Consider the following 20,918-nt stretch of genomic DNA (forward strand, 5'->3'; position numbering starts at 1 on the left):
ATATCACAGTCCGATTGTAATTTTTTTTGCAGAACTTTCCTCAAGATAACCAGAAAGTAAGGTTGTCGGTCAGTGGATTTCTCTGTGCTTTTGAGATTCCAATTCCTGGTTCTCCTACATCCACTACAAGCCCAATTCAACAAGGTGAGTTTTATGTGGCCTGCCAGTATATGGTACATGTTTATTTGTGCTATCTACTATACATATTACCAACGTATTGTAGCAAGAGTAAATGTAAGGTTCAAGACTTTGGGTCACATTTTGGGGTTCCAGTCCTCCTTTTATAGCAATAATAAGTGTATTTTCAGAATACGTTTGGTTTACTCCAAGGAAAGCTCCCAGCGCATTTATGAAATGTATCCATATAGTCCCATTGACCTAACAAAATGGCTAAGTAATTCCTTCTTACCAAGAAATTATTGTTCAAAGCTTTGGGCATACAATCTCTCCATTTCAGGTTTTGACGCTATTACAGATGTTTTTTTTTTTCCCTAAGTAGACTAGTTTTATTTTAGTAAAGTATTGATAATGCACAGTTCATCAACATCGACTACATTTGTTGTTAAATATGATTGCTTTCCAGTTCTGAAGAATTGTTATATAATTCCATTCCTTATATCATTTACAACTCATTTTATTCATGACTGCTCATAAAGCACCACCATATTCCGTAGAACTTTTCAGATGTCATCATCACTGTCCACATTGGGACTCGCAAAATAAATTCCCTATCGGTATGTTTTTGAAGTGTGGGAGGAAACCGGAGAACCCGGAGGAAACCCACGCAAATACGGGGAGAACATACAAACTCCTTGCAGATGTTGTCCTTGGTGGGATTTGATGGAAGGCAACAATTCTAACCACTGAGATTTATTTTTTTTTATTTCTATAATTACAGACTATCCTGTAGTTATAAATTTAGGATTAATTTATGCTTTTCAGTGCTGTGTAAATATCAGATGGATCCTGTAGTCAAGAGCAGAGGCATAACTTCAAGGTTCTGGGCACCAAATAATAATCTTTTATTTATATAGCGCCTACATATTCCGCAGCGCTTTATAATTCAGCAGTTAATATTAAACAGTCATAAGTAACAAAGTTAAAGATAATACAATAATTAAAGCAAAAACAGTCTATAGCAGGGTCCCCCATGTATCATGTGTCATGTATATTACTGGTCTCCGTTTATGTGGCGGAATCACTTGGACCCCCTTATTTTCTTTGGCCTAGGTCTAACCAAAAAAATCTAAATATCCAGTCAAAGAGAAATGTCTACCCGCATAAAAGCCTGTGCATATTGTCGGGCTAAATGTGCAGTGGACCGAGCCTTGGTTTGTACGATGCCATAGTGAATAGGTGATGAGAACTTGAACAGGGTTACATTGATGTATATTCTCCATGTTTGAGTGCGTTTCATGCTCATTGTATGTCAGTACAATATTGCTGGGAGCAAATATAATTTTTGCAGATTGATAAGCACCTAATATTCCATCATCTGCGGTTGGCTTTCTAATTAGCTCTGTGAAGTTCATGAAATGATTAGTTAAAGAGGTTTACACCATAATCCGTATTAATAGCAAAGCAGTTTTAAGTAGATTACACTGAGCTTGTTCTTTAATTTGCAGATGCCACCACAGTGCCATCATCTAATGGACCACAAAGTCTCATGCCAAATGGAGGACTGAGTCGGCCACCAGTAATCCCAAATGGGATGCCAAATACTGTAGTGCCATGTGGGACAGAGAAGACCGTCGGGAATGGAGTACTCAATGGCCATGTCTCTGTCCATCCAGATGGCCCTTTTATAGGCTATATCATTGCTATTCATAGAAAAATGGTAAGATGACACCTGTTATACAAGAAGAAAATACTACTTCCCTGTAGTATTACATGGTGGACATTCAGTTGAATGGCTTTACTTCTAGTACAAAGATAACTTAAGTCTATCAGAATGGGAATTTGGCTGTCCATTTTGACAGTGATCCCAAGTTCAAGAAACTGCACCTTTTAATACACATAAAGTACTGACAAAAAAAACAGAAATACATAGTTTGTGTGTTTATTTATATATATATATATATATATATATATATATATATATATATATATATATATATATATATAGCAGGTGAAATAAGTATTGAGCACGTCACCAATTTTCTAAATAAATCCATTTCTAAAGGTGCTTTTGAAATGAAATTCTCACCAGATGTCAGAAACAGCCCAATGAAATCAAACTATAGATGTCCATAAATTAAGTTAATTGTAATAATCGGAAATGACACAGGAGAAAAGTATTGAACAGGCTTGTTGAAAATTCTTTAATACTTTGTACAAAAGCCTTTGTTGGGGATGACGGCTTCAAGATGCCTCCTGTATGGAGAAACTAGTCGCATGCATTGCTCAGGTATGACTTTGGCTCATTCTTCCACTCAAACACTATGAAAGCCTGAAGGTTCTGTGGGTTCCTTCTATGAACTCTGAGCTTTAGTTTCTTCCATAAATTTTCTATTGGATTCAGGTCAGATGATTGACTGTGCTAATCTAGCCACTCTATTTCTTTTCACTGAAACCAGTTGACCGTTTCCTTGGCTGTGTGTTTGGGATCATTTTCTTACTGAAATGTCCACTATTGTTTCATTTTCATCATCCCGGCAAAATGGCAGCACATTTTTATGAAGAATGTCTTGGTACATTGGTTCATTCATCGTTCTTTCAATTATATGAAGTTTGCCAGTGCCATATGCTGAAAAACAGCCCCAGATCATGATGTTCCCACCTCCACACTTTACTGTTGGTATGGTGTTCTGGGGAAGATATGCCATGCCTCTGGTGGCCTCCATACATGGTATGTGTTATGAACTCTAAAGAGTTCAATTTTGGTCTCATCTAACCAGACTGTATTCTCCCAGTATTTCACAGGCTTGTCTAAATTTTGTTGTGCAAGCTTTAACCCCTTTCTGACTGCAGACGGGATAGTATATTATCAGTCAGACTCCCCTGCTTTGAGGTGGGCTCCGGCGGTGAGCCCACCTCAAAGCCGCGAAATTTCAGCTGTTATGAACAGCTGACATGTGCCTGCAATAGGCGCGGGCGGAATCTCCATCCGCCCGCGCCTATTAACTAGTTAAAATCCCACTGTCAAGCGCTGACAGCGGGCATTTAACTATAGCTTCCTTCCGCCGGGCCGGAAATGAGCTCATCGCCAACCCCCTTCACGGGGTCGGCGACGTGCTGCCTGGACAACCAGAGGTCTCATAGAGACCTCTATGGTTGTTGCAGGCACATCGCTTTGAGCGCTGCCCAGTGGCTGGCGCTCAAAGCACAGCAGCAAATCTGCTACATATGGGCGATCTGCTCATCGCCCATATGTAGCAGAGCCGATCGGGTTGTGCATGCTTCAAGCCTCCTATGCTATTGACGCATGCCAAAAGTAAATTAAAAAAAAAAAAAAAAAAAAAGTTTAAAAATAAAATAAATTAAAAAAACCTAAAAGTTCAAATCACCCCCCTTTCGCCCCAATCAAAATAAAAACTATTAAAAAAAAAAAAATCACACATACACATATTAGGTATTGCCGCGTTCTGAATCGTCCAATCTATGAATCAGAAAAAGCATTAACCTGATCGCTAAACGGAGTAGCGAGAAAAAAAATCAAAATGTCAGAATTACGTTTTTTTGGTCGCCGCGACATTGCATTAAAATGCAATAACGGGCGATCAGCAGAACGTATCTGCACAAAAGTGGTATCATTAAAAACTTCACCTCGGCTCGCAAAAAATAGGCCCTCACCCGACCCCAGATCACGAAAAATGAAGATGCTACGGGTCTCGGAAAATTGCGCAATTTTTTTTTAATTTTTTTTTTTTTTAAAGCAAAATTTGGATTTTTTTTTTCACCACTTAGATAAAAGAGAACCTAGACATGTTTGATGTCTATTAACTCGTAGTGACCTGGAGAATCATAGTGGCAGGTCAGTTTTTTCATTTATTGAACCTAGCAAAAAAGCCAAGCAAAAAACAAGTGTGGGATTGCACTTTTTTTTTGCAATTTCACCGCACTTGGAATTTTTTTTGCCGTTTTTGAGTACACGACATGGTGAAACCAATCATTTTGTTCAAAAGTACAACTCGTCCCGCAAAAAAATAAGCCCTCACATGGCCATATTGACGGAAAAATGAAAAAGTTATGGCTCTGGGAAGGAGGGGAGCGGAAAATGAAAAATCGAAAAACGCTCCGGTCATTAAGGGGTTAAACGTGACGTGTTCAATACTTATTTCACAGGAACTTATTGTCATGTCGTTATCATTGTGTTGTAGTGAGTTACTTTTTAGGCTACTCTTCGTTCATAATCTGAATTGTGTTAGTAATTGTATCCATATTATTCTTACCTATTGTTGATGATCCTTGGTTTTAGATGAGAACAGAGCTGTATTTTCTGTCTTCTCAAAAAAATCGCCCTAGCCTATTTGGGATGCCTCTAATTGTTCCATGCACTGTCCATACACGGAAGAAAGATTTATATGATGCGGTGTGGATCCAGGTTTCCAGACTTGCAAGTCCTCTTCCACCTCAAGAAGCAAGTAACCACGCACAAGACTGGTAAGTCAACAGAATGAATACTGTACATACATTTTATGTTAAAACAAATGTCATCAGGGAACTGCCTATTGTTTAATCAGATTTTTAACGATTAGCTAAACTTTTTTCTTTTTTTTCCCATCAAATCTGTTTTTTTGTTGAAAAATTCTAAACATTTGATAGTTTTAAAATCACATATCCAGAAATATTGCATATGTACAAACATGTACTCCAAATATAGAAAGCTTGTCAGGGATAAGAGCAATTGATACTTTCCATGGGCCATTAAATTACATTAACATCTAAGAGGTAATGTTACATGGAGACCATTGAGTGTGTCCTGGATGAAAGGAAGGACTATATGCAGGTCATTGACGGTTGGCATAGAAGGATAAAGAAACTAATTTCATGTTAGAAACCAGTATTTGAGTAATAAAGGGTGTGAGCAGGTATAATGGGGATCATTGATTATTTTTTTTCTGCCATCAGTGTAACTTTTATCATAACTTTCTATGTTCGGTAAAATTCTGAAACTTTACAAATCACTTTATTGGAGGATTTGTTTTCACTCTTGTAGGAAATTATGAACTGCTTCTAAACTCCTGCTTTCTCCAGTCAATTCACTTGCCTTCGTCTGTATTGAAGGGAACATTACTGCTTCCCTATGTCTTTATTCAACTCTTTATGTAGATTCAAATTTTGCCAGGCGTATGTTAATTAGTGGGTGACTAGTCGTGGGGGTGTTGCTTTTCCTGCAGTGATTGTCCCACTAATCATGTTTTCACGCCCCGTTGGGTGTGAGTTACATGATTTGCAAGCGTGGCGTCAGGATCATCTATTTACAAATCTCTGCCTCCCTGACCAGGCACAGTAAGCAGGGTGTATGCACCCCAGCTTCATTGGTGCACTGCATAGTTTTGCAAAAACTTTTAGGGAAATTTCCTAAGCAAAAGCTAAAAATTCTAAATAAAGAATAAAATAAAGACATGGGGGTGGTTTGGCAAAACCAGTCAAGTTCTCTTTAACATCAAAATGTACTCATTTGAAGTACAGATGATGACAGTAAAGGGGTCGTGTGCCTCACTCTGGGGATAAGCCGGCTGTAGGAGATTATTTTGATAAAGCACAACACTCATAGGAGGACACCAATGCTGGCCCTATCACTGCCATCATCTGTACACCAATGAGCACGTTCTGATATCAATGCAGCTGAAGGCATGCAAATAGACCGGGGAAAGCTGGGATTTGGAAACTACTTACCATACCTACAAATAATTTTACAAGAATGTACATCTCCTATTAGAGTGATTTGTAATGTATAGCTTTTCATGCAGGATAGAATTGTAAAAAGTTTTATAAGATCAAAATTTATTATCACAATAAAAAAGTAAAAAAGTGTTGCAGTTTTTGTTCTGACCCAAGTCTAACACTAAAAACATCAATGCAAAAAATAGAAATAGCAACCAGAATTGCAAAACCATGTCCAGACACAAATGCACAACAGGATGCAGAAAGTCCTGCATGATAAAGGCAAGGGCAGCACAAACTTGCCAAATATCCATGGTATTCTAAATGCACACAGGCTTGCATCTGGTGTCATTCACACCAGTATGTGAGATGCACCTCACATCCTGCTAAGGATGCTATTTTTCCATTTCAGTGATGTTTTTGAGTGATTTGTAGTCCTTTTTTCAGTCAGTTGTGTAAGTCTGGCTCTGATTTTTTGACCTTCTACGGCAAATTGTTCTGAGAATGCTTTGATCAGACAAAAGATCATTGTAAAGGGAGGGGAAGGATATGAGGCATAGCATCACCTTTTGCTTATGGTAGATCTTGTGTTGCCAAAAGAAATGTTACCCTTCATTGTGATCCTGTCTGTGGAGATAATGAAACAATTGAAAGATTTTCTGAGCAGAAAGGGAAGTAGGAGTCTAATTTTAAGGCTTCCATACACATTCAGTCTAAGGCCTCTTTCACACATCCGGTGTCAGGGGTCGTGCGGCGAAAAGCCGGGCCGCCGGATCCGGCCTGCTGCGGTGACACCGGATGTACATACGGCGCCTGATGCGGCTTGGAGGACATTTAAAGGAGCCGCAGCACCGGGGGACGAGAGAGCCAGCCGGAGAGAGATCGGGAGACGAGAGAGCAGCCAGAGAGAGAGCGGGGGACGAGAGAGCAGCCAAAGAGAGAGCGGGGGATGAGAGAGCAGCCAGAGAGACAGCGGGGGACGAGAGAGCAGCCAAAGAGAGAGCGGGGAACGAGAGAGCCAGCCAAAGAAAGGAATGGAGCGTATGGGGAGAGAGAGACAGAGGGAGAGAGAGAAGGGGAGAGAGAGAGAGATGCGCACCGGGCACTTGTGGGGTTAAAACTCACAGTGCCCGGGCATGCGCTGTTGAAAAAGCCGGTCCGACACTGCAAAAAAACGTTGCAGCCAACGTTTTTTGCAGACGCCGGACGGCGCATGTTTGCCGTGTCCGGCAAAACCCGGAGGCGCCGCATGTCCATCCGGCACGATGCGGCGATCATTACATTCTATGTGAAAAAACCGGATCCAATTCCGGATCCGGTTTTCACAATTTTCGCCGCATCATGCCGGATTTAAAAAAACGAATGTGTAAAAGTAGCCTAAGTTAGCCAAACCCCATATCGGTGGGATTTTCTGGCAATCCAATGTGTATGGGGCCTCCCAACTTGAGTTAAAGGTCTGTCCATTTTAATTTACGGTAGTCACCTAACACTTTTGTTCTCTGTTGGGTTTCTGCATTTTGTTAATAGAGATTGCAGATATATCAAAATGATAAAGGACATGAGGAAACCTCTGCATAAGGTTTAGTTCACACTCTGCAGAGTTGCGTTTTCCAGTACATAACCTATTGTAATAGAATAAAACACAGGGAGTTGTGCTGTGACATGTGCGGCATATTAGCTCTGCAGATTTATTCCAGAGTTTCACGGCATTGCCTGGGGTGAAACCTGCAGCATCCACACGTAACGTGAGGATTTTCTTACGGATTTGCAGTGAAATCCACAGTGGAAAAAGTCAGCTGCATGTGGAGTGTATGTAAATGAATAAAGTTGTCTTCAATGGCACATCTAAGCACAAAAGGCAAAAGAAGAATTCAGAAAGTATCCTTCCTGCACAACATGTCGGCAACCTCGTGTTTTCTGTTTGTATTTGAAAGCGAGATAAAAATGCATCGTACACCATTAAACTACTCTTGTCATTTGCAGTGATGACAGCATGGGGTACCAATACCCGTTCACACTCAGAGTGGTGCAGAAAGATGGTAATTCCTGTGCATCGTGCCCATGGTACAGGTAAATAATGTTGTGCTAGAATAGTATGGAATACACTTTTAGTGTGTAAAATATTTATCTGACTTGACCACACCTTTCCATCTACTAATGCATTGGCTATATGCTAAGAACTTTTTAATGTATGGAAAAGTAACAGTTAAAGGGGTTTTCTGGTCACAAGACAACATAAGCTGCTGAGCCCAGTGATTGGCTGCAGCTGTCACATGCTCTGGGAGTTGTGACGCGACCACTGCAGCCTGTCAACAGAATACTGTGGGGCTGTGGCGGAGAGGCAGCACTGGAGTTGCGGGGTTGTGTAACAGCTGAATTTATTATTCTACCCTACGGAAGCAAAGATTCCCGGAGACCGCAGTAATTGAGCCAGCAGCTGTATTTTGCCGGCCACCGGACTATTAATTTCTTCTTGAACTGTAAGCAGGCCAACACAGTGTTCACTACTGAATGCATAGGCACAAGCAATGATAGATTATGCCCTGACACCAGTGTCATCGTCAGGACGTACTTTGTGGGCGGTGTTAGTGCGAAATTTGCACGGCCCACGTAGGGTGGTATAAATAGCCAAATGACCCTTGTCAGAAAAATGATACCCCACCCCTGAAATAGCACGTCATTGTATTATGCAATAAATATTTTTGCAAATGCATGTTGTAATTGCTGTAAATAATAGTTGGCAGTTCTGTATGAAACCTGGGACAGTCACATGTTCCTCTTCCAATGTGGTGTACTTAACTCTATACATTATATGAACTATTGGAGGTTTCTATGTTAGAGAAACAGGACAGAAACTGAGAGTAAGGATGAGATGTCATCGCCACATGATTTCAAATTAAAACAAAAAAATATCAACCTGTGGCCAAACATTTGTGTGGTCCAGGACACAACATAAACAGTATGAAAGTTATTATATTAATAGACAACATCAAATCTCAAAAAAAATCGAAGGGGAACAAAAATTTATGACAGTCTTCGATACACCCACACAGTGCTGAATATGTCACAATCAGGGCCGGACTGGCTATCTGGCAAATGCCAGAAGGGCCTGTCTGGTCATGGGCCGCCTTGTCTGCTATGTTAACAGAATCGGTGTTCTCAAGACACCCATAAAATTAAGAGTTGTGATGGAGCACAAAGTCGCTGACTCCATCACTTACCCCAGCAGGCTACGGGAATCATTAGAAATATTTGTCTTGTAGGAAATCTTTTCCTCCATCCAGGATAATATTAGTAATGTATCCCATCTGGTGCTTGGGGACGAGAACAGCATGAGCCTGTGTGATTTGCAATGCCAGGGCTGAATTTCAGTTCCAGTCCGTACCTGGTCACAAGGATTTATGATTTACTACAAAATCTGGGGAATCTGCTCTAGAGACAGGGAGGGCACCAGGTCTCTGATCATACATGGATATTGGGATTATAAATCTTTCACACACATAAATATTGAACACGTCACCAATTTTCAAAATAAATATAAAGGTGCTATCAACATTCTCACCAGATGTCAGTAACAATCCATCCAATCCACAGAGGCAAAAACTAAGTTGTTTTAATAATAAGAAATGACACTGGGAAGACAAATACCTTGGTGTAAAAAAAAAAAAAAAAAAAGTGTTTTGCCCCTTCCTGATTTCCTATCCTTCTGCATGTTTATCACACTAGAATGTTTCAGATCACCAAACAAATGTAAATATTAGACAAAGATAACACAAGTAAACATATTTTTTAATGTGGCCCTTCAAATTTAGGTTTTGCAGGGGATGTAAGATTGACTGTACAGAAGACCGTGCCTACATTGGTAATGCTTACATAGCTGTAGATTGGGATCCCACAGCTCTACATCTTCGTTATCAGACATCACAAGAAAGGGTAAGGAAAAGGAAATAATTTTTGGTGTCTAGAATTTATCATGGATTTCAATTGAAGGAGTTTTCCACCTTGCGTGACTTTTTGTTTGTTTGTTTTTACTTAAATGCATCTAAATCCCCAATTTAAAAAAAATAATTTTGGACACCCTGTGAAATGTAAAGAAAACAAGAATGATGCCTTGTCGTGGTTGGTGGGCTCACATGAATCTGCCAATTTCTGAGCTAAATACCTTAATTTTTAAAAGTATATTCCATATAGCAATAATGCAGTTTAAATTTCAAGCAATTAGAGCAGAGACCTGTCCCGCCCCTGAAACAAATGTCACTTTTGGGAGTGAGCCTGCTCTCTGCGTTCTCTCCTTACATTGTGCACTGACAGTGCACTCATTAACACATGCTCAGTAGAGTAGGGACTAGTCCTGCCCCTGAAACAGACATCACTGATGACGATTGGTCTCAGTATGGGGACAGCAGATGGGCAAAGTAATCAAAGCTTCTGCCCCCTGATGAGTCTGTTTGAGTATCAGGATTTTCAAGCAAAATGTCATCAAGCCAGAAGTAAAAAAAGCTAAAGCAGTTAGATTAGACAGGGAATGGTAGGGACTTTTTAATTAAAGGAATATTAGAAAAGTGATTAGATTACTACAATAAATAGACATTAAAATCCATATAAGTTTCATACCACTGCTTTAATTAAACCCTATTAAAAATGCTTTTTAGGCAAAAATACATGCATTTAAGTAAAATAAAAATAGTCACAAATTGTGGACAACCCCTTTAAGATTTTGCATTGCGGTTCTGGGAAGATCTATGGTTCAGTCTCTCCTTTTTTTTTTTTTCCCCCTTTTATACCATTTATGTATTATTCTTCAAAAAGTTCCATGTGATTTTTTTTTCTTCCTTTGTACAGATTGTGGAAGAGCATAGGAGTGTTGAACAGAGTCGTAGAGCACAAGCAGAGCCCATTAACCTGGATAGCTGTCTCCGCGCCTTCACCACTGAGGAGGAGTTGGGGGAGGACGAAATGTATTATTGTTCCAAATGTAAAACCCATTGTTTAGCTACAAAGAAGCTTGACCTTTGGAGGCTCCCTCCAATTCTGGTACCTTTTTTATATATATATATTTTCTGTGCATAGGTACCCTCCCCTGATAAAATAACATAAATTATATGGGTAAAATATACATCTGTATTTTTGTGAGTGCCAGGAGAGAGGAGTGTTTTCCTTTTTTTTCCCCTCTCATTTTTAAAGCATTCTTCGATGTTGGCTTCTTCATGAATTCCATATCATCAATGTTATTAGTATATTTTAGTGTTTTATTTATTTTGTACATAGTTTCTGGTTTTCATCACTAACATGTTATGAAATGGGACTGCAGTGTTCTCCTATAAACTAATACATGCCGGGCCTTCCATGTCAGTGACTCTCTCTACTGGGAGTTGTGAAACATTGGAAATCAAGCGCAACACTCAAATATGTTAGGTTTATTATCTCTTCAAAGAAAGGTATACCTTATCATGACTGGTGGCCTCACACTAATTGGCTAATTTGTGAGCTTAAGTACCTTTGTTTTCATAAGTATACTCTATATCAATCTTTGCTATTTTCTATATCAATAATGCAGTCTAAATTTCATGTATTCAATGTTTGCATACATCTTAGCACTTACACAGGTTGCTGTAGTCTTTTGTTAGTATCTTAAGCGGTCACTGCAGCTTGCACCTGTTCACATTTACTTTATTCTAATGCTGTACAGAGTTTGCAGCAGTAAAAAGTGCTTAAAACATAGCATAAATATTGTGAGCGTCAGAAAAGATGTTTTTTTTTTGTTTTTGCACAAATTATGCCAGAATTCTTTATAAGCAGGGTTACAAAAACTTTTTTGGTCAAAGGGCCACAGTCCAGGAACTACGCTAAATATTCAAGCGGTATTACTTTCTGTGATATTTATGGCATACTGAAAGTATATACCATACAGTTCTTAGAGGTGCAAATTCTCTAGGACTCTTACCTTCACCAAACTTCAATCTGATGGTACATTCACAGAGTTCTTTAACGAGTATTTAGAAATAGATTCTGCTCCTAAACCACCAAAAACCTAATCAAATACTCTTGCATGCACATGGCTCTTTATAATAGGTTTTATTAAACATGCCTTCACCTGCCTAGGTTAAAAGCCTACAAGTTTAATCGGCAGGTAGGATCCAACACTAATTAAAAATACTCATTATCACTTGTCCAACTAGAGGGTGTGGCTTATTGGAAAAGAGGAGTGGTTCAACATGCGCCAAAAAAATGCACCAAAATTGTGTTGTACATTTCAGACCCCGTCCTGCGTCCTTTATCTGAGCTAAAACAAGATTTATCAAACAGCATGAACCACTATGATAAAGTTGACACATCTTAAGAATTACAGTTTTTCATAAATATACCTCATTATGACTAAATTTTTTCATAGCAATTTCATCCTTAACATTTATTTATTTATTTTTTTTATACTTCTAATAGATCATTCACTTAAAGCGATTCCAGTTCGTGAATGGTCGCTGGATAAAGTCTCAAAAAATTGTCAAATTTCCCCAAGAGAAGTTTGACCCGAGTGCCTTTTTGGTACCTCAAGGGCCAGTACAGTTTCAGAAAAGGAAACCAGGGCTTCAGTGCAGTGATCAAGTGGAAAAATTTTCATCGCAGGGAGACCTGAAGAAACCGGAACTAGCCAACTTAAGTCATGCCGGAGATGGGGATGCTCATGTGAAAATTCAGCCTGTAATCAGTTCTTCCAATGCAAATCATAGTAAAGGTATGACAAATAATTCCATAATGACAAAAATGGGTGAGAATACAGTTTAGACCGGTGACTATTCTCTACTTGAGAGGTCATCATGAAGTACACAAATCCTTGCTTAAAGGGGTTGTCCACTACTAGAGCAGCTCCTTCTTTAGTACTGTTTTTCCTCCTGAAAGTAAAAATACACTATACTGTCCTCCCGTACTGCTGTTACCATTAACCCCTTTACCCCCAAGGGTGGTTTGCACGTTCATGACCGGGCCAATTTTTACAATTCTGACCACTATCCCTTTATGAGGTCATAACTCTGGAACGTTTCCATGGATCCTGGTGATTCTGACATAGTTTTCTCGTGACATATTGTACTTCATGTTAGTGGTAAAATTTCATCGATATAACTTGCGTTTATTTGTGAAAAAAACGGAAATTTGGCGAAAATTTTGCAATTTTCCAACTTTGAATTTTTATGGCACACAAAAACCTTAATAAACAACATTTCCCACATGTTTACTTTACATCAGCACAATTCGGGAACCAAAATTTTTTTTTTGTTAGGAAGTTATAAGGGTTAAAAGTTGACCAGCGATTTCTGATTTTTGCAACACTATTTTATTTTTAGGGACCACATCACATTTGAAGTCACTTTGAGGGGTCTATATGATAGAAAATACCCAAAAGTGACACCATTCTAAAAATTGCACCCCTGACGTTGCTCAAAACCACATTCAAGAAGTTCATTAACCCTTCAGGTGCTTCACAGGAATTTTTAGAATGTTTAAAAAAAAATGAACATTTAACTTTTTTTCACAAAAGAATTACTTCAAGTCCAATTTTTTTTTATTTTACCAAGGGTAACAGGAGAAATTGGACTGCAAAAGGTATTGTGCAATTTGTGCTGAGTGCGCTGATATCTGATATGTGGGGGGAACCACTGTTTCAGCGCATGGCAGAGCTCAGAGGAGAAGGAGCGCCGTTTGACTTTTTCACTGCAAAATTGGCTGGAATTCAGATCGGACGCTATGTCACATTTGGAGACCCCCTGATGTGCCTAAACAGTGGAAACCCCCCACAAGTGACCCCATTTTGGAAACTAGACCCACCCAAGGAACTTATCTTGATATTTGGTGAGAACTTTGAACCCCCAAGGGCTTCACAGAAGTTTATAACGTACAGCCGTAAAATTTAAAAAAAATCAAATTTTTTCCACAAAAATTATCTTTTCACCCCCAATTTTTATTTTCCCAAGGGTAACAGGACCCCAATAGTTATTGTGCCATTTGTCCTGAGTACGCTGATACCCCATATATGGGGGTAAACGACTATTTGGGCGCATGGCAGAGCTCGGAAGGGAAGCAGCGCCATTTGACTTTTTTAGCTGGAATTGAGATTGGACGCCATGTCGCATTTGGAAAGCCCCTGATGTGCCAAAACAGTGAAAACCCCCCACAAATGACACAATTTTGGAAACTAGACCCCCCCCCAAGGAACTTATCTAGATGTGTGGTGAGAACTTTGAACCCCCAAGAGCTTCACAGAAGTTTATAACGTACAGCCATAAAATTAAAAAATCATATTTTTTCCACAAAAATGATCTTTTCACCCCCCCAATTTTTATTTTTCCAAGGGTAATAGGACCCTAAAAGTTATTGTGCAATTTGTCCTGAGTACACTGATACCACATATGTGGGGGTAAACCACTATTTGGGCGCATGGCAGAGCTCGGAAGGGAAGCAACGCCATTTTACTTTTTTGGCTGGTATTGAGATTGGACGCCATGTCAAGTTTGGAAAGCCCCTGATGTGCCAAAACAGTGGAAACCCCCCCACAAATGACACCATTTTGGAAACTAGACCCCCAAGGAACTTACCTAGATGTGTGGTGAGCACTTTGAACACCCAAGGGCTTCACAGAAGTTTATAACGCCCGGGAGTGAAAATAAAAAAAATCATTTTTTCCACAAATATGATCTTTTAGTCCCCAATTTTTTTATTTTCCCAAGGGTAACAGGAGAAATTGGACTACAAAAGTTGTCCAATTTATCTTGAGTACGCTGATACCCCATATGAGGGAGAAAACTACTGTGTGGGCACACGTCGGGGGTTGGAAGGGAAGTAGTGACATTTTGGAATGCAGACTTTAATGGAATGGTCTGCGGGTGTCATGTCGCATTTGAAGAGCCTCTGATGTGCCTAAACTGTTAAAACCCCCCACAAGTGACCCCATTTTGTAAACTAGATCCCCCAAGCAACTTACCTATATGTGTGGTGAGCACTTTGAACCCCCAAGTGCTTCACAGAAGTTTATAACGTAGACCCATAAAAATAAAAAAATCATTTTTTTTCCACAAAAATGATATTTTTTCCCCCCAATTTTTTATTTTCCCAAGGGTAACAGGAGAAATTGGACCTCAAAAGTTGTTGTGCAATTTGTCCTGAGTAGGCTGATACCCCATATGTGGGGGTAAACCACTGTTTGGGCGCATGGCAGTGCTTGGAAGAGAAGGAGCACCGTTTGACTTTTTCAATGTAGAATTGGCTGGAATTGAGATCAGACGCCATGTTGCGTTTGGAGAGCACCTGATGTGCCTAAACAGTGGAAACCCCCCAATTCTAACTCCAACCCTAACCACAACACACCCCTAACCCTAATGGGTAAATGGAAATAAATACATTTTTTTTTTTTAATTTTATTATTTTTCTCTAACTAAGGGGGTGATAAAGGGGGGTTTGATTTACTATTTATGGCGGGTTTTTATGTTTGGCAGCTGTCATATGCTAAAAGACTCTTTTTATTGTAAAAATAGTTTTTGCATCACCACATTTTGAGAGCTATAATTTTTCCATATTTTGACCCACCGAGTCATGTCAAGTCTTTTTTTTTTTTTTTTGCTGGACAAGTTGACTTTTTTATTGGTACCATTTTCGGGCATGTGACATTTTTTGATCGCTTTTTATTCCGATTTTTGGGAAGCAGAATGAACAAAACCCAGCATTTCATGAATTTCTTTTGGGGGGTGCGTTTACACAGTTCTGCGTTTGGTAAAATTGATAAAGCAGTTTTATTCTTCGGGTCAGTACGATTACAGCTGTACCTCATTTATGTCTTTTTTTTTATGTTTTGGCGCTTTTATGCAATGAAAACAATTTTTTATAAAAAAAATAATTATTTTTGCATCGATTTATTCTGCGAGCTATAACTTTATTTTCTCTTTCACCCATGACAGCACCATGGAGAGAGGGGGTCGCCCATCAAGGACAGGGAACCTACAGATAAAAAGGCGGCACCTTTCCTCCGCCCCCAGTTGGGTTCCTGTCCTTAACGGGTGACCCGTGGATCCTGCGGCAGCAGCAGCTTACCCTTTTGAAGAGGGGCCAGGGCCGTCCCTTTCGCAGTCCTGGCAGCGGGGAGGCCTGAAGCCGCCACCGCTGTAGCCGAGGGGCTTACAGGGTGAGCGGGCGGGAGAGGACAGAGCCACCGCTACGGAAAGGAGAATGGAGCTGGGGGACGCTGGTACACGCGGGGGCAGCGCTGCGGTACAGAGGTGTACCAATATGGCGCTGCCCCGGAAATGGAATGATGACTTCCGGGTCCCCGCGATCGGCGCATGCGCATTGCGCGCTCCCTGGGGGCACAGTGGTGCAGGCTGGGAGAAGGAGGTGACGTCAGGGCCGGGAGATTCAAAAGGAGAACGCGGGAGCTGCTCCTTGCTGGAAGCGTCCTGTAAACATGGAGGACGGCGACCAGCACGAGGAGCAGCCATTGCAGCAGCATCAGCAGCAGCAGCCCAGACACCACCATCGCCGGCAAAAAGAAAAGGATGGGCGCGAGGGCCGGTCCAGTAGCCACTCCACGCAGCGGAGCAAGTCACCTTCTGTGGATCAGCCCGTGAGGGACCCAAATCAACCTCCCAAACCGGTACCTGCAACCGCGCATAATGGTGTAAGTGATCTACGTGAATGTCCCCCATTATAATAGACTTATTTCCCTTATTAGGGAAAGAAGAAAGAATAAAGAACAGAGAATGCCCCACCTGTAGAAGGCAGTTACCAGCAGTTTGGAATAAAAAACTCTGCGACTCCTGCATACAGGAGGTTTTTTGTGATGAAACCCCGGATTACGCCTCGGATCTAAGAGCGGTAATCCGAATGGAGTTTCAAAGTGCCATTTCATCCCTAAAACACAGAGAGGGGAAGGAAAAGGGACACAGTAGCAGCCTCCCACTCAGAGGCCTCGACGTCAGGGGGAGTCATTTCACATACTTCAGATACCGACTCGTCATCCTCAGATGAGGAAACAGAAGGTTGTCATTGTTTCCCCCTGGATGAGATAGACATGTTAGTAAAGGCAGTAAGGTCTACCATGGGGGTAGCAGACCCTCGGCCAGATAGATCAGTCCAGGACATAATGTTCGGGGGACTAGGCCAAAAGAGACGCAGAGTGTTTCCGTTAAACGAAAATGTACAGGGCCTGATAAAAAAAGAATGGGAGAGACCTGATAGGAAGAACTCCACGGTTCCCTCCCTTAAAAGAAAATACCCTTTTGACGAGGAGGCGTCCGGGTCCTGGGACAAAGCCCCGAAGTTAGACGTGGCGGTCGCCAAAGCCTCAAAAAAATTTGCACTCCCCTTTGAGGATATGGGTACTCTAAAGGACCCATTAGACGAGAAAGCCGATACTTTCCTCAAGGGCACTTGGGAAACAGCAGAGGAAATCTTAGACCAGCGATAGCGGCAACTTGTACCTCCAGAGCCCTCATGGTGTGGGTGGACCAACTAGAGAAGCAGCTAAGGGAGGGTACACCCAGGGAGAAGATCCTGGAATCCATTCCTGTGATAAGGGGAGCGGCGGCCTTCTTAGAGGACTCTTCGGCTGATTCGGTAAGGTTGTCATCCAAAACGGCAGCCCTGTCAAACGCAGCCCGAAGAGCGCTGTGGCTTAAATGTTGGCCTGGGCACTTACAGACTAAGATGAAACTATGTGCCATCCCTTGTGAAGGGAAATTCCTATTTGGAGAGACATTGGATGACATCCTCCAAAAGGCGGGGGATAAAAAGAAGGGATTCACAAATTTAGGCCCTACAGGCTTTAAAAGGTCCTTTCGAAGCAAAAAAAATTTTCAGAGGAGACCCCCGAGAGAACAGAAGTGGGACGATAGGAAGAGAGACAGTGGGTTTTTCTTTGGTAACTCGTCCCGAGACAAAAAGACCTCCAAATGACTGTTTTCCCAGGGTGGGAGGGAGGCTAAGCTTTTTTTCTCCCAGCCTGGAGGAAAATATCAAACAACCCTTGGTTATTAAATCTGATAGGATCAGGGTTAAGGATAGACTTTCTCACCCACCTCAAAAATATGTAGTGACCCCACTAAGATCATCGGTAATAGAACAAAAAGCCCTCAAAAAAGAGGTCCTAAGCCTGTTGAACAAGAGTCCTCCAGGAGGTTCCCCCGCGGAAGAAAGGCAGAGGATTCTACTCGCCTCTCTTTCTAGTAACCAAACCGGACGGTACCTTCCGGACAATTATAAATCTAAAGAGGCTGAACAATTATGTCAAAAACGAGAAATTCAAAATGGAGTTGATCAAGTCAACCATCAAAATTCTCTTTCCACATTGTCTGATGGTAGTATTAGACCTCGGCGATGCCTACTATCACGTTCCCATCCACAAAGACTCCCGAGACTACCTCAGACTTGCGGTCTCCATAGGAGGCGAAATAAGGGAGTTTCAGTACAGGGCCCTGCCATTTGGATTTCGGTAGCCCTGCGAATCTTCACGAAATTAGTGGCAGAGATGATGGCTCACTTAAGAGAGCAAGATGTTTTAATAGTCCCATATCTGGATGACTTTTTAATAGTGAGCAACTCGGCCCAAAGATGCAGGGAACAGAGGGACAGAGTGGTGGACACTCTAAAAAACCTCGACTGGCTCCTAAACCTGAAAAAATCAAGGCTGGAGCCCAGAAAAGTCCAGGAGTTCCTAGGCCTGACACTGGATTCAAACACCCAGGAGTGTTATCTGCCAGACCACAAAAAAGAGAGGATCGCTCAGATGGTAGCAAGAGCGACACAGAACCCTTCCATGACGCTAAGGAAAGCAATGTCACTATTAGGGTCCCTCTCCGCTTGCATGCCGGCGGTCCAGTGGGCGCAGCTACTTACGAGAGATCTCCAATGGGATGTTTTAGACAACCAGTCAGTTTTAAGAGGTCACTTCGAAGGTTGCGTTACACTACACTCCAAAACTATTCGTTCCCTAGCTTGGTGGGGAAACAGAGACAGCCTATCCAAAGGGATTCCCTTGGTGATAAAAGTCACACACATAATCACCACAGACGCCAGTCCCAAGGGATGGGGAGCACATATGAGCAACAGGGTGGCTCAGGGGGAATGGGACGGTCAAGAACTAGAAGCCTCCTCAAACCAAAAGGAACGGTTGACAGTAGGCTACGCCCTAACACACTTTCTACCGATATTAAAGGGACATCATGTCCGCATATTTTCGGACAATCGAGTGACGGTGGCCTACATAAATCATCAGGGGGGAACCAGGTCCCGAACACTAATGAACACATCCTCCGAAATTTTCACGATAGCCGAGGAAAACCTACTATCCCTATCTGCACTACACATACGGTGAGCAGAAAACCAGACAGCAGACTTTATAAGTCGCACCCAGCTACATCAAGGGGAATGGGTTCTAAAACAGTCCATTTTTTGGAAGATTGTAAAAATGTGGGGAACCCCGGACATGGATCTGTTTGCCGACCACAAAAACAAAAAAGTGGAGGCATTTTGTTCCCTAGACCCCAGGGGGAATCCCCGGACCCTGGATGCGTTCATGCTTCCATGGACGCAGGGCCTAATGTATGCCTTTCCGCCGCCCATTCTCATTCCAGCAGTCATATGAAAAGTCAGAGAAGACAGGGCACGAATGATACTAATAGCCCTGTTTTGGCCTAAAATAACTTGGTTTTCCTGGCTGAGAATACTGTCAATAACCGACCCCTGGGTTCTACCTGATCTCCCCGACCTTCTGTCCCAAGGTCCCGTGTTACACCCTCGAGCAGTGAACCTCCACTTAACAGCATGGAATTTGAAAGGGCACTGCTGTGGGGGAGGAGGTTCTCAGAAAACCTGGTTTCCACGCTACAAAAGAGTAGGAAACCGATCACAACCAGGGCCTATGGTAGAACATGGAGGAAATTTCTATCCAGCTTCGGGTTAAGGGTTCAGGATGGAGTACAAATTGACAAAATTCTCGCATTCTTGCAAAAAGGGTTAGAGCAGGGGCTGGCAACTAATACATTGAAGGTACAGATAGCGGCTCTAGGTGCCCTTTATAACCAGGATGTGGCAGGCAGCCCTTGGGTGACACGGTTTATGAGGGCTGCAGCTAGGTCTAGTCCTATAACCACCCAGAAAATACCATCATGGGACCTAAACCTAGTGTTGTCTGCACTAACAGGGCCCCCATTCGAGCCCATCCAGTCAGCACCCCTAAAAACCCTATCGTTAAAGACTACTTTTACTGGCCCTAACATCCGCTCGCAGAGTGAGCGATATTCAAGCTCTTTCAGCAATACCACCATTCACTAAAATCCTTGAAGATAGTCATATTAAAACCTGACCCAGCATACCTACCTAAGGTGTCGACACACTTCCATAGGTCCCAAGAAGTGGTACTTCCTTCCTTCTGCCCAAACCCTAAGAATAGGGGAGAGGAGAAATTTCAATCCCTTGATGTGAAGAGGTGCCTAGTTCAGTACTTAGAGGCCACCAAGGGATGTAGGAAGGAAAGGTCTCTCTTTGTGTGTTTCCAGGAACCTCGGAAAGGAATCAAGGCATCTAAGAGTACCCTAGCAAGGTGGATAAGGGATGCGATTGCCCTGGCGTATTCATCCAGTGGAAATACCATCCCGGAGGGTTTAAAAGCTCACTCTACAAGGGCAATGGCGACCTCATGGGCAGAAAGATCAGAGGTATCAATAGAGCATTTCTGTAAGGCGGCCACCTGGTCAACACCTTTTTCAGGCACTATCGTTTAGATCTAGCCTCCACGTCTGACCTGACCTTTGGAGAAAGGTCCTTCAGGCGGTGGTCCCTCCCTAAGCTACCAATCTCTGAAATTCTCTCCGTGGTGCTGTCATGGGTGAGAGAGAATAGCTTAGTTACTCACCGATAACGGTGTTTCTCGGAACCCATGACAGCACCCCCTTCACGTGTGCGGTGAGCACGAGTTAATGTGTGCAAAGTGGTTTTGTTAGACACAGGGCTTCTCCATAATATGCAATATTATAATGTTATGTATATACTTTTGTTGTTAACTAGCCGGGAGACCCTCTGATGCTCTGTAACTAACTGGGGGCGGAGGA

At 41.9% G+C, this 20,918-nt stretch overlaps 1 protein-coding gene across 2 annotated transcripts in view; it reads left to right on the plus strand.

Annotated features, from left to right (window-relative positions):
* The window catches only part of USP32 (ubiquitin specific peptidase 32), a 315,539-nt gene that overhangs the window by 278,198 nt on the left and 16,423 nt on the right, over positions 1 to 20,918 (plus strand). For both annotated transcript variants that reach the window (XM_073573376.1, XM_073573384.1), the window contains exons 25-31: positions 33 to 144; positions 1,626 to 1,837; positions 4,418 to 4,602; positions 7,813 to 7,899; positions 9,642 to 9,762; positions 10,672 to 10,863; positions 12,271 to 12,562. In XM_073573376.1, the coding sequence (XP_073429477.1) occupies positions 33 to 144; positions 1,626 to 1,837; positions 4,418 to 4,602; positions 7,813 to 7,899; positions 9,642 to 9,762; positions 10,672 to 10,863; positions 12,271 to 12,562 (1,201 nt within the window). The remainder of the gene's footprint in view (positions 1 to 32; positions 145 to 1,625; positions 1,838 to 4,417; positions 4,603 to 7,812; positions 7,900 to 9,641; positions 9,763 to 10,671; positions 10,864 to 12,270; positions 12,563 to 20,918) is intronic.

This window comes from Dendrobates tinctorius, unplaced genomic scaffold, assembly GCF_039654945.1.
Source record: "Dendrobates tinctorius isolate UK_male_01 unplaced genomic scaffold, ASM3965494v1 ptg000007l, whole genome shotgun sequence".
NCBI lineage: Eukaryota > Metazoa > Chordata > Amphibia > Anura > Dendrobatidae > Dendrobates > Dendrobates tinctorius.